General features: G+C 32.0%; 1 protein-coding gene across 1 annotated transcript in view; it reads left to right on the top strand.

Moving 5' to 3' along the window:
• LOC118184637 (very long-chain acyl-CoA dehydrogenase, mitochondrial-like) overlaps positions 1–16,777 on the top strand; it is a 76,308-nt gene that overhangs the window by 2,821 nt on the left and 56,710 nt on the right. The window contains exons 3-5 of the mRNA XM_085824268.1: positions 8,604–8,676; positions 13,384–13,448; positions 15,124–15,327. Of these exons, the coding sequence (XP_085680394.1) occupies positions 8,604–8,676; positions 13,384–13,448; positions 15,124–15,327 (342 nt within the window). The remainder of the gene's footprint in view (positions 1–8,603; positions 8,677–13,383; positions 13,449–15,123; positions 15,328–16,777) is intronic.

Raw genomic sequence — 16,777 nt, 5'->3', positions numbered from 1 at the left:
AGAGCAGATATACCAATTTCATACCGCCACGTAATCACTAGTATCGTATTTATATGACAGCCAGACACACTATCCAGAAAATTCATACTATGGTTCACAAATAAATAAAATAACAAATAATCACAAATCCCTACTTCTATCATGCACAATCACTAAAAATAATCTCCCATACCTTCTTTCCACACCTCCAAATACCCATTCCCCCTCAACAGGATGACCACGACGATATTTCCTTATGCCGAACTTCAATTCAACAACTTTCGCCATTAAATCTTTTCCCCCTAGCTTCTCAGACACAAAGCATGACAGGAACCAACAAACTCCAGCGAAAGACTTTTCAACGTCAACAGGGTTGCCATACAACACGCAATCGCGCCAAAAACCAGCGCAGAACACATATCGCCACATTTGGTGAAATTAGTGCGTATATCAGAGTTGTACCAAAATTTGTCATTTTTCTTAAAGCAAGCAGTCTCATATGTAATTATTCAAGCAAATGCTTCTCTTAGAATGAAGTTCATGTAGTCAAGTATGCTTTCCCCCTGAAAAAAAATGCTGATCAGTAGTCATTTCGAAACAAATGTATTAGCACAGCCACCTTGGCACAGTTTGGTGATTTTTTACAGAAGAAAATTGTGATGAGTTATAATTGCCAAAAAAGTTATTTATATGGGAGTATAAATACTCGCTAATTTTTTAATTAATAAATACTAATAATATATTATGGCAAAAGTATATGTATGGGTACCTCTCGGCGATTATTGGCGGTACATGGATACTGAGATTGTGCAATTCTTTGACTTGTTATTTTGCCTTTGTGTAGTGGCGATTTTAATGTCAAAAATCGCCGCCACACAAAGGCAAAATAACAACTCAATTGCACAAACTCGGTATCCATGTACACAATGACCTATTTTCCCTTAAAAACAGTCACAGAATTGCACAAACTAGGCGTTGTGCACTCCCTTTATCCATCTACACGTTGACCTATTTTCACTTGAAAAAAATCAGAGAATTGCACAGACTTGGCATTGCACGCTCCCTTGACTGTGTTCATGTATATATCGATATATCGATATATTTTCACTTAAAAAGTCAAAGAAGCACCCTATTCTACAATAGAGACAAATAAAAAATACATAATCTCAATAAACTACATTTCAAACCAAACGGTAAATTAACATAAAAAAGGAAAAAACTCTTATGAATCTAAGCACTACACAAAGCAAATATCCACTTACTTTATTTCGAAATTTCTTCGTCTTTAGTCTGTGGCACACAAAATTCCTTAACAGCATCCCAAAATTCCTAAAATTCTCTGAACTTGAATCCATATATCGGCGTCGCCACATAATTCACAAAAATAAGAGTAAAAAATATTCTCCGTAGGTCTGGATTGTCCGGAAAATGGCTACTAAGTAAACCTTCGTTTACACACCAGTCAGTTAATGCTCTTTTCCCCTTTCATTCCAAACTGTACAGAAACTTCAAATTAATCTTACTACATTCAGCCATTCTACTGTCTAAACAACAAAAGAAGCAATGTACTTCCTTACCAACACACACCGCAAATCCTTACAAAACATCCCATATTTCAAAATTTAACGCAATCACAGCAACCGATTACATCATAATAGGGTTTCCATAACATTAAACTACTCAGGTTACCATAAATAAAACAACAACTTGGCAATAAACGGAACAGCAACTTGGCGATAATACAAGGGGTACCCTTCGGTCTACTCTAACCTATATTATATATAACTCAATATTGTTACGAAATGTACAGCCGCGGTGAGATAGCTTCCACGCAAAGAAGGTTTAGGGTTGCCACATTTGGCGACAAAATTGGCGATATGCCGTGGACAGTTGGAGAACCTTCTGGAACGAATTCTTACCGGTTTAGCCCAGAATGTTCTCGAACACAAGCCGAAAGCTATATAAACCCTGCTGGTTCGCAGTCAATTAGAGTGTGCCTCGTCTAGCGAGCTGATAGTCGGTCATTGAGCGAGTGGGTCGTCGAGTGCATCGAAGAGTCTCTTATTGTATAGCTGTTAGTGCATTGTCGAGAGAGTATGTTAAGCTCTGGGAACAACTGAACCGGAGAGTCGGGAGCTGTGCTCTGTGTGTCGTTCAGTGCATCTTGAATTGTAGCGTGGAGAGTGTCGAGAGTACGTGAAGTTCCTAAAACGACCAAGCAGAGCTGGGAGCTGTACTTTGGTGCTTTGCAGTGAAGCTGTCTCCACCGTGATAACCTGAAAACTGTGTCGCTGATTCTTCCATTTTGATTGGTCATTTTGGAGTTGGCAACACTTTTCAAAATTGCACCAAGGTTGTACTGTATACTAGGATTTTACCATAAAAATTTGTTTTATGGATATGTAAGATTGCTTACTTCATGCGAAAATTGGGAACATTTTCTGTAATTTTAATAGTGTGTATAATAATAGGATATTACTGATAGTGTACCTAATAGTGTGTATAACAGTTGTATATTACTGATTTTTGACAGAGAAATTATTCCAGATGACCCTATGTACCATAATGGCCAATTGTTAGTGAAATCCTGTAAGGGCTAATAGGAATGTCTTTATCCTAGTTCATATGCTAGTTTTCTGACTACCAAATGAGGTGTGACATTTTACTGTTATGATGGGATTTGTGTTTGGTATTTGTTGATTACTTTGAGTTTAAGGTTGAGGGTTATGGTTTAGGCTGATTATTAAGATTTTTTTTTTTTTTTTTTTGAATTTTTAGATCTTCTTGAAGGAGACATTATTTTTAGCTGTTAAGAAAAATCACATTCTGACAAAATATAATTCTTAAACACAACCATATGTCATCTACTGATTAAGAAAGAGCATTCAGAATCTAATAGCTGCATTTATCATTCAAATGTGTTTTCAAGAATTGTCACTGCACATAGCATAAGACATCTAATTTATCTTTCATGCACCTCCATATATATACAATTCAGCAAAACATAAAATCTTTATTTTTTGTTATTCATTAATAAACCGAATGAGTTAACTGCGGCGCCCGACCGTTTTGAAGTGTCAACTCGAGCGGTGCTGTTGTGGCGGCCGAGTGATTTGAAGTTTTAAATCGAAGAATGCTGCTACGACGCTATGTTCTTTTGTAACTTGATCTCCTTATTTACGATGTTCGATAAGATATTTTTCTCGGAAGTACTTTCATGGAATAGGTCCCGCTGACATTGTAGCTCAGTTTAGTTAGTCTCGGCATAGCATTCATTTGAAACAGTCTTGGCAGTAAATATAGTAACTAAAAAGTGTTTGAGCCCTAAAAATATGAAGGAAGATCAGATCAGCTCGAATTCAGATGAACTCAATTTTGCCACTTTGGATGATGAACTTACATCGACTTCCGACAGATTAAGTGCTGCAAAGTTTACAATTTATACCTCACCAAAATCCCACAGAAACATGAATAGTTTCTAAAATAAAACAATCAGTAGATTTTCTTAAAACTGTTTTTCACTAATGACCTCATGAAAAAAATTATTTGTGAAACCAATATATATGCAAAAAGAAAATTGAAATGCTATCTGCGAATTCGTCTTGCGAAGCTGACGTAATGTGACCAACAAAAAGTTCTAGACATTTCTTGCTGTTGTAATCAATATGGGGACGATCCTGTTGGCCAATTTGCAAGAATATTGGTCGAGGAATGTTGTCAGTTATATTCCTTTCTATTTGGATATATTTACAAGAGACAGATTTAGCCAAATCTTTTGGATGATTCATCTGAAAACTATTCCAGCATGCAATACCAATATTTATCAAACTTTATTGTTTTCGACATATAAATGAATAAATTGGTGAAACTGTATTATTTGTATACTGTATTGTTTGTTTGTTTATAAATGTTTTTAAAGTACTTGTAAAATGTTTCCTGAATTTGGTCGAAATCGTCTCGAGTTGCTGGTTAGCACAAGCAAAAAAGGCCTCGAGTGCAAAGAGAACAAACTAGTAGAAAACACATTTTTGAGCAATTAAAATCTTTTTCTTTTCTAATAATAGACCAACTGGATATGAAATAACCGATGTTAATTTATAATTTTTCCAGTTAATAATTTTTATGAACCTTTACAGGTTTTTTGTGACTAATGAAAAATGTTTCTTATTCCGTATGGTGCATATCTTATAAAATATTATGGGTTTTAAATTTTTTTTTTACGTTTTACATTTTGTGTTTTTAAATATTTTGAAATTTTCAGTAGTAAGCTTGTTGAGATCTTAAACTGTAATATGAAGTTTTGAGACTGTAGTTCTTTTATTTTTTTATGAATTATTTTGTAAGGAAACCGCTTCATAACATATAAAATTAAATGTGTAACTAGAAACTTTTTTCTATTATTTATTGTAAAAATCCCTTGTTGCTTTGACATTTATTTTTAGAAATATGGAACTTTTTTGCTAAACCTAATGCATGTGAATTCAGTGTAAACTTATCATTTTTTTAATGTTGAAAAATGAGCTGACCTTCATGTTGGTATCTTCATACATAAATTTAAAGAAGCTTCTGTACCATTTGAACATAATACCAGTTTCATTTAATAGTAAGCTTAAACGTAACTTCATAAACCAATTAGCATTTTGCTTAAATCCTCTGTGTAGCATTATTTTATGACACTTGCTTAATGTTTCTATGATAGAAATTATAAATCTAAATACGTGTTAGTAATAAGCTAACTCTAAATACAAGTATTAGTCTTCAAAATAGCAGTAAATTTATGGGAGGGTGGAACTTTAATTTTTTAAATGATTGTTTATTAGCTGCTGATTCCTTTTATATTTAACAGGGTAAGTTCAAAAGTAGGAAAGTACTGGATAGCATGTTATTCAAAATCTGTGATCTGTCTGAACAATCATAATGTTTACTCACTGCTTATTTTCTTGGGAAAAGTTTGTGTGGCTTCTTTTGAAATGCTGAGTGTTTTATGTTAATATAGTTTCAAAATTAATTAAGCATGCTTTCATACTTAAGTGTTATTTTTAGCATATAAATTTGAATTCATGATTGTTTTAATGAACAGATGTTAATTTTATAAGGAAAATCACAGTTTATTTTCTCGCAAATTATTGAGAAACGTTTTAGCAGACATAAAAACCAAACAGGTAATATTTTTGGAAACACAGGCTGTTTTTATTGAAAAATATGTGGTTTTGGGAATCATAAAGTGCAAACATTTTACTAAGGTTCCCACTGAAGGTACTCCAAAAAAGGTTAATAAACTTCTTTGTACTAATTAATTCGAAAACTTTTGTTTCCATTATTTATGTTATCATTTCAAAACAAAATTTAAGCTGGTGATTCTCTAACTTATTATTTTTTATATATGCATTGCAATCTCACCAAATGACTTTAAAAGCATTGGCATCTTTGTGTGTCAGGCTTTCTTAATAATACCTACTCAGAAATGTTGCTTGTGTTTTCGGAATGCCAGGCAGAGACGTGTCTTGAACCCCCACCCCCTTGTTAAGAAGCTGATGTTCTTGTTTCATAGCTGAGAGGTGTTTCTGTAACCAAAAAACTCTGGAATTAATATCTTGGATAGTTCTAATAATACCCAATTTAATGTTCCTCCTTACAGAATTACTATAAATAATGTTATGGTGTTTGCCATAGAAGTTCCTTTGAGATAATATTCTGAGTGTGTATTAAATTATATTTAAAATGTTGTTCAATTTGCCTATTAGATGGCCAGAAGTTGAGTATACTAATTTTTCATTTCTTCTTTCAGAATTTTTATTCTGTTGAATTTTATGCAAAAAAAAGGAGGATGTTTGGCTGATCTTTGGAATATGGTAACAGGTAGTTTGGCGACATTTTGGAGGCAATAAAGGTTACTACCTAGAACTTTGGTAATAATGTGAGAAGTACTCAGTTCCGATTACGCATTATTTTGTGTGAGGGAAATGAGAGATCATGAGATATGTCATGTGACATTAATGAACGAATTACAGTTCTTTAATCGGAAAAGGGGGTAAATTTGGAAAAATATCTGGAGTGCTATATTATTTTGTATTAAGCTTCATTGTGTGTTGTGTGAAATAGTGTTGATTAATTTTCGAATTGCATGGCACTATCTAAAGTGAATTCTAAATTTTTAATGCGTTTATCTGATAATTCAAAAGAATTGGTTGAATGGTGTATGAGTGTAGGTTTAATTGCGGATAAGTATGAATGTCCAAAATGTGGGAATGAAATGAGATTGTGTGAAAGGAAGGATATTACAGATAAGTTTGAATGGTGGTACAAGAAATCTGGTGAAAATGGACATTTTGTGAAACGGAGTGTAAGGAAGGGTATGTGGTTTGCTGAAAGTCGTTTGAGTATGGGTAAAATTTTATTAATTCCTTATTATTGGGTGAATAGACTGCCAGTTGACTACTGGATTTCGGATTTAGAAATTAGCAGTAGTACTGCAGCTGATTGGAATTCTTTCTGTAGGGAAGTGTGCATGGAATTTTGCGAGAATGATATGGGTATGCTTGGTGGTATGAATGTTATTGTGGAAATTGATGAAAATAAGTTTGGGAAGTGCAAGTATCAGAGAGGTAGGAGAGTGGAAGGAAAATGGGTGTTTGGTGGGATTGAAAGGGGTAGTAATAAGTGTTTTAAGGTTGTGTGAGATGGAAGTAAAGATTGCTTATTAAGTTTTATTAAACAGTATATTCTACCTGGTACAATAATCATATCTGATTGCTGGAAATCATGCATGTTTGGAGGATGAAGGTTTTCAACATCTTGCTGTGAACCATAAGTATCATTTTAAAGATCCTGAAGCAGGTGCACATACGAATACAATAGAGGGCACGTGTGGAGTGCTGTAAAAAGCGCCATTCCGAGGCATTGTGATAAAAAGAATTTTGCTTTTTATTTAGCGGAGGGAGTATGGAGGAAAAATTCGCAGAAAAAATCTTTCAATAATTTTATTGAATCAATTAGAAAAGTGTATCCGCCATGTAAGCAAGATTCTGAAGAAGATTAGGTAAGTTAGTATTTTTAATTATTTGAGGATATTATTTTTATGCATTGTTCTAAATTTAAGGAGTAAATAAAGTAATTTGGTATTATTGGAAAATTGTTATTAGCAATGATTTAGTTTAAAGTAATTAGGATTGTAAGCTAATTTTTATTAATTTAATGTATGTGTTTATTTATATTTTAAGTAGTGTTTTTGAATTTAATTATATTTTAATTAAATGATAGTTATTTTGGGAATTATATGTTTGTAGGAATTTGGTATACGTTTCAGTGGAAGTAAACGTGCATGGAAATAATTTAAATATTTGACACTAAGTATTTGTAACCATTTTTAATGTTTGCGGTAGAAATTTGTTGGTGACGTTTATAATATAATAGATAATTTAGAGGTAAAAGTTTTTGGATATTTTATTTATTTTATACGTGGAAATGTTCATCCTTGGAAAGGGTATATACTTTTTCACGATCAGGTAATTTCATATATGTTCTTTTTACCGAATTTAAAGATTCACAAAATTTTCATGCATTTTCGTGAAATTTTTCTAATTTATGACAAAAAAGCAGTGTACATGGATATAATGAAGAGTGTGCGCAATGCCATTTTTGTGCAATTCTGGGATTTTTTTTAAGTAAAAATAAGTCGACGTGTACATGGTTTAATGATATTTTAATTAAATGATAGTTATTTTGTGAATTTTATGTTTGTAGGAATTTGGTATACGTTTCAGTTGAAGTAAACGTGAATGGAAATAATTTAAATATTTGACACTAAGTATTTGTAACCATTTTTAATGTTTGCGGTAGAAATTCATTGGTGACGTTTATAATATAATAGATAATTTAGAGGTAAACGTTTTTGGATATTTTATTTATTTTATACGTGGAAATGTTCATACTTGGAAAGGGTATATACTTTTTCGCAATCAGGTAATTTCATATATATGCTTATTACCGAGTTTAAAGATTCAGAAAATTTTCCTGCATTTTCGTGCAAATTTTTGTAATTTATGAGAAAATAGCAGTGTAGATGGTTAAAATTAAGAGTATGTGCAATGCCATTTTTGTGCACTTCTGGGATGTTTTTTTTTTAGTAAAAATAAGTCGACGTGTAAATGGTTTATGTGTATGTGCTATTCTGAAAAACGCGCAAGGAGTTTGCGATTGTGCACTTTTTCCTAATTTTGCAGTTAATATTTGTCATGATTAAGCAGATTTGTTACATAAAAGTTCTAGCATAAGTGTAATTCGGCTAATAGATTGTTGGAAAAAGTGTTGAGTAAATAAAAAGAAAAGAAACATGTCTTTACTTCGTGAAGACAAAATGGCGGCGAAAAAAAAATAGAGGGTTGCTGTAGCAGAGTTGGTCGCCAAATTTTTGCCAAAAAAATCGCCAAGTTACCATAATCCAAAGATCAACCAGATGTTTTTTCCCCCATTTTGCAGAGATTCATTTTTAGGGTATAAATTATCAAAATAATTTTTATATGTTTATATCTGTTGATAATACAATTTGGGTATATTTAATAATGTTATAGAATTTTGTTTTCTTTGTAATAAGCATTCTGATTTTATGTGCTTTTCTTCTAAAGAACACAAGTTCCTTTGTGATGACCATGTTCAAAGGTCAGCTGAACACTGAACAGGTTTTTCCTTATCCTGATGGTAAGCTCATTATGGTTAATAGTTTTTTAAGTTAATAATTTTGTAGTCGTATACTTTATGCATATTTGACGTATTTCTGTAATGTGTTCAGTTTCATTTTCATACCAGCTTAACAAATTAACAATGAATTTTCTGTTATTCATTATTCGCAGTTTGTGTAAAATAAATATTGATATATTCTATCCTATACACTCTGTGTCTTCCTCTTGAATTTTTTTTTCTTTTAATAATACTTGTTATAAATTAAGCTCTTTTCTTTTTGAGTTCAAAATTACTGCCATTTTGAGTGTGAATTAGCATTTTGCAGCAATATTTTTGGCGATTCACTGACAAATATGGTTAATTTTGAATGGGCGAATGGGTTCATGGGTTATAATTTGTTCTCATTTGTAATATTTCTAATATTCGAGTTTCTGAGCAAGAAGTGAAACATAAGTATTTCGAAAATATTTAATTTTTTTTTTTTTTTTTTTTTTTTTTTGTAATGAAGAGGTCTCAAAGAACTTTCTGCTTTTGGGGATGTGAATTCTTTTATTAAATGGTTCTAAATTTGGCGACTTATCAATATTTAGGCGATTTTAAGATCGGTTTCTATGGAAAATTTTTAATTCCGAAGTCTGGGAAATTTTTGGCGACTTTTTTAGAGCATTCTAACATTGATAAATTTCATTAAAATAACGATAATGTATTGGAATAATATTTAAGAAATAACATTAAAATAAAGCATTTTTATTTTTCACTGTCATATTGTAAAGTTCCATTTCGGCCATATATTATTATAATGTTTTGAATCTGAAAAATAAGCAAGGTATAATGCTATAAAGCACAATTTATGAAACAGTTTTTAGCAAAAGCAAAATGGCTATGTAATTAAATAAAAAGTCTTTTGAATTTTTTCACGGTAAGAGTTTTTCCCATTTCTCAGAATATGCATCAGTTTTCTCTTTCTCTACTTTTCACTAGACACAAGCATGGAAAATATCAAAAATGCTGCTAATTTTATCATATGGACATGCTGTATAGAAAAAAAAAAATTTATTAATAAAATTGAAAACTGACAATTCAAAAGATTCATCTAATATGTAATAATCTTAATGCATCATACACAGAGCTGGTGCTAGGCATTTTGCCACCTGTTGCAGTCTCTGTGGATCCAAAAATTCTGCTGCCTGGTGCCTTTCTAAATTCTGCTTCCAATTCCTGCTCTAAATTCTAAAAGTTTTGCCAATTCTAGATTTTGTTGCTCGGTGTGTCACTTAAATTCTAAAAATTATGCCACACCAGCTCTGTGATTGGACTTTATCATATGTATTTCATATTTCTTCTGAATATTTGTATTACTAAAATAGAATTAGCAGCTTTTTCCATACATTCTAAGTGCATTTTGTCTTTTAGAATATAGAAATCTTTAATTAAATCCGAAAATTCTAAAGTGAAAAGGAAACGTATTGAAGAAACAAACTAAATATGTAAAGAGAAAAAAATATATATTCTTCAGATATATTAGTTATTATTATATAAATTACCCAGTTGTTAACAATTTCAGCCTTTACTATAATTTCCCATTTCTATTTCCTCAGCAGAATGCAAATCACTGAGACAGTTTTTAAACCAAGGTTTTTGGAGTGTAAGACAAGAGTGTGTTTCTGGCCTCCACATGCTCCTATCAGCTTCTATCAGTTCCTATCAGCTCTAATAATTTCCATTACTGCTGCTGACATTTGAGTTTATTATGATGATAGAGTTATTGAACCAGAATTAATTGAAATTAATTCTAATCTCTTTTATTTTTAGGATGGTATTAAAAAGTGAAGTTCAGGCATAGATATAATATTTTTAATTTAATTTATTCTGTTCCCATTTGCTTATAGGTCCTTAATGGTCCTTAAAAGCACTTAATTTCCATGTGCAGAAATGTGTACGAACCCTGTATTGCTTATTTATTGAACTCATGATTATTTCTCACACATATAGTCATGTTTAAGACTTACCAGAGTCCTGAATAAATAAATTCCCACATGTACTTAAGGCTTATCCAGATCTGGGCACGGACATTGTGTCACCCACACGCTCAGTGGGTCCAGAATTCCACTGGCAAGTACCTCCTTAAATTCTAAGGATTTTGCCCTCTTCTAACTGTGTTGCTTGGTGCTTCGCTATATTCTAAAAATTTTACCTTTCCTAAATTCTGCCACCCAGTGCGACCATAACAGCTGTGGTATGGTCCTCAGCTTAACTGAATAACGCATCAGATATTCTCAAGTCAAACAGCACTAAATGTAATTTTTTTTTTCGGGGCACATGGAAAGAAATTTTTGTTGAAATTGCTCTTTGTCAGTACACACTACACATCAAGCAGGGTTTCCTAAAGCCTGTAATAATCAGCAAGTGTAATGTCAACATGAAAGGTTATCAAGCTGTGTGGTATTTTGTTATTGCTATTTAAAATTGAAAAATGTCTGAACATTTAATAACATTCAACAACTGTATTAAATTCAGTCATTTCTCAAGCTGCAGTGTGTTGATAGTCATGTGGTGAAGAAAGCAAAAATATAAGAAATCATGATTTATTATTTCAAAGGCTGGCCGAAGTGTAATTAAGAATCGGAACTCTTTGTGTGCATTATGATAAAATATCGAATGCGCAAACGTAAAGCATAAAAAAATTTCTATCAATGTAAAGCATATGCAAATGTAAGTATAAAAAAAGTTGCTGGTGATTTGGAGGTCAGGATTTTAGGTCATGAATATGAATATATTATATTCATGTACATGGTTATTAAACAGTTGAATTAATATTACCATATACATAAAATCAGTATAAAAATTATTAGTTTTTCCTTTTAAAAAATGTAATCCAGTTCAAAATGAATAAACTTATATTTTACTTTTAAAATAAACTTAAATCATGAAAATAGATATGCAGAAAAGTAAAATATGATTTTTATTCAAATAACTGAAAAATATTGCATTAATAAATATCATAAAATACCTCACATGAATGATATCTGCTACATTGATAAAAATGATAGGCTTTACAAGAGGATTACAAGAGTTTTGTAAATGGGTCGCTGAAAGTGCTTAAGAGCAAGGATTGTTCCAGGTTGCTTTCCTTACGGAAAGCTTTATATTTTCCTTCACAATTTAAAGCCTAAATTTTCATCCCTGAAATTTTAAATTCCCTTAGATTTTATAAAAAGTAATTCTTTTTCACTGTTTATAATAAATTTAATTTCTTTAAATAAAGAAGCCTTATGAAAATACAAATATAATTATTTGTATTTTCATAAGGCTTCAGAGTGGCCATCATTGTAAGTTGCAAGCACAAAAATTATATCTGGGAATTTATCATCTGCATTCAGATAAAATAGTCTTATTACATCCATTTTGCATCTCATGGACCAGGAACTTTCTGTTCCCATTTGCTTATAGGTCCTTAATGGTCCTTAAAGTACTTAACTATCTGCACCACTTTCCAAAAAGTCACCAGTTTGTTGCCAACTAATTTTTTGTCAAGCTGTTATGTGAAAAGCGAGTCATTTTGAAAAAAATGGCACACTAAGAATTCAGTGAAACTGCTATGAATGAATAAAATTGAAAAAGCAAGGAATATCAATATTAGAATGTCTGCCTTTTTAAAGGAATTCTTATGTGACTTTTTTGGTGCTGTTGTTCTCCACATGTACCTAAAGATCTGTTTTCCCTTAAAAAGTGAAAAAATTGTACAAACTTGGCATTGTGCCCAAATTTTGGACCAAAACGTTGAATCGTTTGAGAAATACAATTTCATGGAACATGAATTTTTGCATTCTCTGCTTTAGGCAAATTTCCATATTTCTGAAGCAATCCAACACTTTGTTTTTCATCTTCTGGCAATCTGCACATTCTCATTACATTTCCTTCCACAGGAAAAAAAAAAGTACTTGGTGCAAAAACAAATAATAATTAGAAAAATAGTTGTAGAATTTGAATGTGGAAATCTGTACTCATCTGCAATGTGCATGCACATACCTGGGCTGCCAATTAAATGCATTTTGACAATGCCATGGGTTGTCTATTTCAGCGGCATTCATTGCCTTTTCAGGGAATAATGGATAATCAGAAAGAACCAATTTCCATGTTCATCAAATACTTAATAGGAAAATGCTCATATGATGGATCATAAGTAACAGTCTAGCATTGTAATTGCAGACAATTATATCAGGACAAGAACATTATCGCACTATCAAATTTTTGCTTTTACATTGAGCTCCCAGGAACTGCTTTCCACGAGAAGACAGCTTTCTTGGAATGCAAAAAAATCTCTGTTGTTCAGGGCAGTTTCCTCTTTTATGCTCACAGCATTATGGAATGGATGTGCATGTGCTGAGCTCATGACATTCCACTAGATGCATTGATTCATCTCTGAGTTGCCAGGATAGCTGGCTTGGCTATGTGAACATTCCTGATGGTCTGCCATGTGATCTTGCTTTAACCATGTGAAAAGTCTAACTGCCCACATGCATGTAGAATTTTAACAGTAGTTAGCATTTGTGATTTTGTACTTTTATAAAAAAAAATTATGGAGCTTGCACAATACTGGATGTGAAAATAACAAATTCTTTTTATAGATATTGTATTTATGTTTATTTCAAAGAATAAGTAACAGTGGTTTCAATTTTCTTTTCTTAAACACTGAAATGATGATACATTCTTTTCTTTTTTTAGTTTTAGACTCTGAAGCTAAAGAAACTTTGAAGATGATGGTTGAACCTCCTAAAAAGTTTTTTGAGGCAATACTCTTTTTATGACTTTACAGTTTTACGAAAAACTGTGTTTAAAGTTTGTTTGTGGATGTAATTACTTTTAATGATACAATTTTATATTGTAGAGTTTTATTCATATATTGTTTTACATAAGCAATAACTTTTATTCTAATATATTGTCAAAATTAGCTTTGTTTATAAATTATGACCACAAGTTCTTTGATGCAGATCAAAATTCACTTAGTATGATTATTTAAAAATTTTGCTGCCTCTGTTAATGCTAGAGAGATTGTGTTATACACGGTGTTTCAGCAAATTAGTTACAAACTTTTAGGAGAGATAGAGTATACCTAGGCGATGGTAAAGCACAGAGCAGTGCATGTTCGGACCCTTTCCTGGTGTGGTAGTGATGACACATAATGCAAAAAAGGAAGCACATGAACAGGGTGAGAATAGTGTTTATTCTGCTTAGTGCAAGGGAAACAGAAATAGAACAAAAACAGGCAGTTATCATCAAAGAAGGTGTTTGAAATTACGACCCAGACCATGGTGCAGGAGCTGTGCGTCATGCATCTTCCATGCTTATCATGGCCCTGGGTCATAATTTCAAACATCTTTAATGGTGACTATTGTGTGTTTTTGTTCTTATTTGTCAGTTTATGTCATACTAAGCATGTTTTGTCATACTCTTTGTGCCCTTCCTTTTTTTGTGTTTTGTGTCATCACTACTTCGCCAAGAAAGTGTTTTCTACCATGCATCGCTATGTGATTTCCCATTGTCTAAATGTAATGTATCTCTCCTTGTTTAAATACCCTATATATATATATATATATATATACAAAATAAAGTAAAGAAATAATACATTTAAAATTCATCCCATATTTGATTCTTGATAAACATATGCAAATACCAAAAGTACAGTGGTAAACTAAGAAAACTGGCAGTAAACACGCCAAAAATGAAATAAGAAATTTACATCTTTTACTGCATTGGCATCAGGGGATTGGTGCAACAAAATAAATAAATGAATAGGCTGTTTCTGAACCAATGGACTTAAGCAAATTTTTAAAATGTATATTTCAATTTGGAAATGTGGTCTGAAAAATCTTAACAAATATGCAACTTTTTTGGGGTGAGCAGGCAGAATATAATATAATTACATATCTATACATGCATTGACCCTGCTAGTGATCGAGATGAACTGTTTCAGTACTCATTAAGTAAAAATGTTTAATCACAGTTGGAGTCTCCATATTTGTTTTCTTTTTGTGTACTTGTGATTTCGAATATAAATTCTCCATAATGAATGCATATCCCTTACTGTAGCCACTGTATGTTTTATAATCAGTTATATCTACTGTGTGCTTATACATTTTATTAGTGTCTTAATTACTAGTAAAAAGTTTTTAAAGTATTTTATTATCAAAATAAGCTGACATTCTGTAATTCATCTGTTAAAATTGACAGCATATAGAGTTTGCAGCATATCTTGTTTAAATTTTTTTGTTTTCATTTTTTAAATACATTTTTGCTAATTTGTAAATCAGTGTAAATGTGCATTATTGTAAATTAAATTGTTGTATTATGTGAATTAACTATCTCTTTGTCACTGTATGTGTGTTTAAATTGAAACTTTGTAATATTGCTTTCGATATTTTTAAATGTATATTTGCTAATTTAAGGAGAAAAATATTTTATTAGGAAGTTAATGATGCAGATAAAAATGATGAGTTGGCTAAAGCAGAAGATCATGTTATGAAGCAACTTGGTGAACTAGGAGTTTTTGGACTTCAAGTTCCTGTTGAATATGGGGGGCTAGGTTTAAACAATACACAGTATGCCAGAATGCAGGAAGAAGTTGGACGTCATGATCTTGGAGTTGGCATTATTTTAGGTGCACATCAGGTAATAATTTCCTTTGTTGATGAATCATTTTATGCATGTATATGTATGTGGCACAAAATGAAAATATTTTATTATGTGAAATAAAAAATGTAGCTAGCCAGTTTTATTTTTATTCTCAGTGATACTTATTGAAAGAGCACTGTGTAAAATAGTTGCATTATCTTCTACATTAATCCATTAATATTACTATGTGATAGTTTTCTAGACATTTAAGTCTCTTTCTGATTTACTCATGGCATATACCTAAACACTGGTAAAGCTATCTTTGCTTTAAATTTTTCAGAATAGATTAACATGAATTTCCGCATTGTATTTTTGCATGTAATATAATTTTCCCTAAAAACTTCCTGAATTCACTCCTTTTGACATGTCCTGTGACAGCAATGGTTGCGAACTAAAGTGAACTGAAGCTGGGGTAGTGATGTCAGCTTCTAGAATGCATAAGAATCACATCGGTCGATGTAGCTATGTGTGTGTGTGTGTGCCTTTTGTGCTAAGTTTTGAAACGAACATTTTCGTTGTTATGTCCGCATATGTGTTTTGTGCTATTCAATAAAGAGTCTTCATGAAAATTATAATGACTTTTGCCTTTCGGGACAATACAAAACACCCTGCTTCATGTAGATGCAAACCCATGATTCCGTTATTGAATTCTCGTTCTCAACATAAGAAGGTGGGTATCCCCATTTGGGCAGGTGTTTTGAATTTAGAATTTTGTAGTTTGAAGTATTCCTTGAAAATGGATTTGAATGCGTTAAAAACGCAAAGAAAGGATCTGGGAACATCTTTTACGCTCTGCTTGAAGAAAATTGAAAATGATTTGATTAAAGAAGCTGTTGAAGTAAGTGAAATTTCTGTTTTACAGCTTCAAATTACTGATAAGTTCCAGAGACTTGAAAGTTGTCAATCTTTTATTGCTGAAAATTTGCTGAAGACTGAAGATGGTATGAAATTGTGCACCGGTGATTTTGGAGAAGCAGAAACATACAGGGACAGGCATGTAGAAATTTGTGCTAAAGTGCGAAAAAGACTCCAAAAGCTTTTGCAGCTAAAAATGAAAAGGTGAAATTTTAAATTGCCAAAAATTGAGATTAAAGAATTTTCAGGTGAGCCAAAAGAATACTTGTCTTTCTGGAGCTTATTTCAGAAAATTCATGAGGATAGGTCTCTACCTGATAAAGATAAGATGCAATATCTGGTACTGTCTGTGGAGCCAAAATCGAAAGCTGAATGTTTCATTCAGAGTTTTCTGGCTACAGTGGAGAACTATATTCTGGCTACAAAGGTTATTGAGCTATTAAAAGAAGATTTTGGAAGAGATGATTTACTTTTCCAAATTTTATGTTGGTCACTTGCTAAGCATGGCTATGAAGAATGCCATGACTAGAACCAAGGCCGATTTAGCAGCTTTATAACGACGAACTGGAAGCTAAACTGACAGTTTTGGAAA

This window comes from Stegodyphus dumicola, chromosome 9, assembly GCF_044657685.1.
Source record: "Stegodyphus dumicola isolate Sdum_Otavi_A_Nest chromosome 9, ASM4465768v1".
NCBI lineage: Eukaryota > Metazoa > Arthropoda > Arachnida > Araneae > Eresidae > Stegodyphus > Stegodyphus dumicola.
The sequence above is the reverse complement of the archived record's forward strand: the minus strand, read 5'-3'. Positions and strand labels throughout refer to the sequence as shown.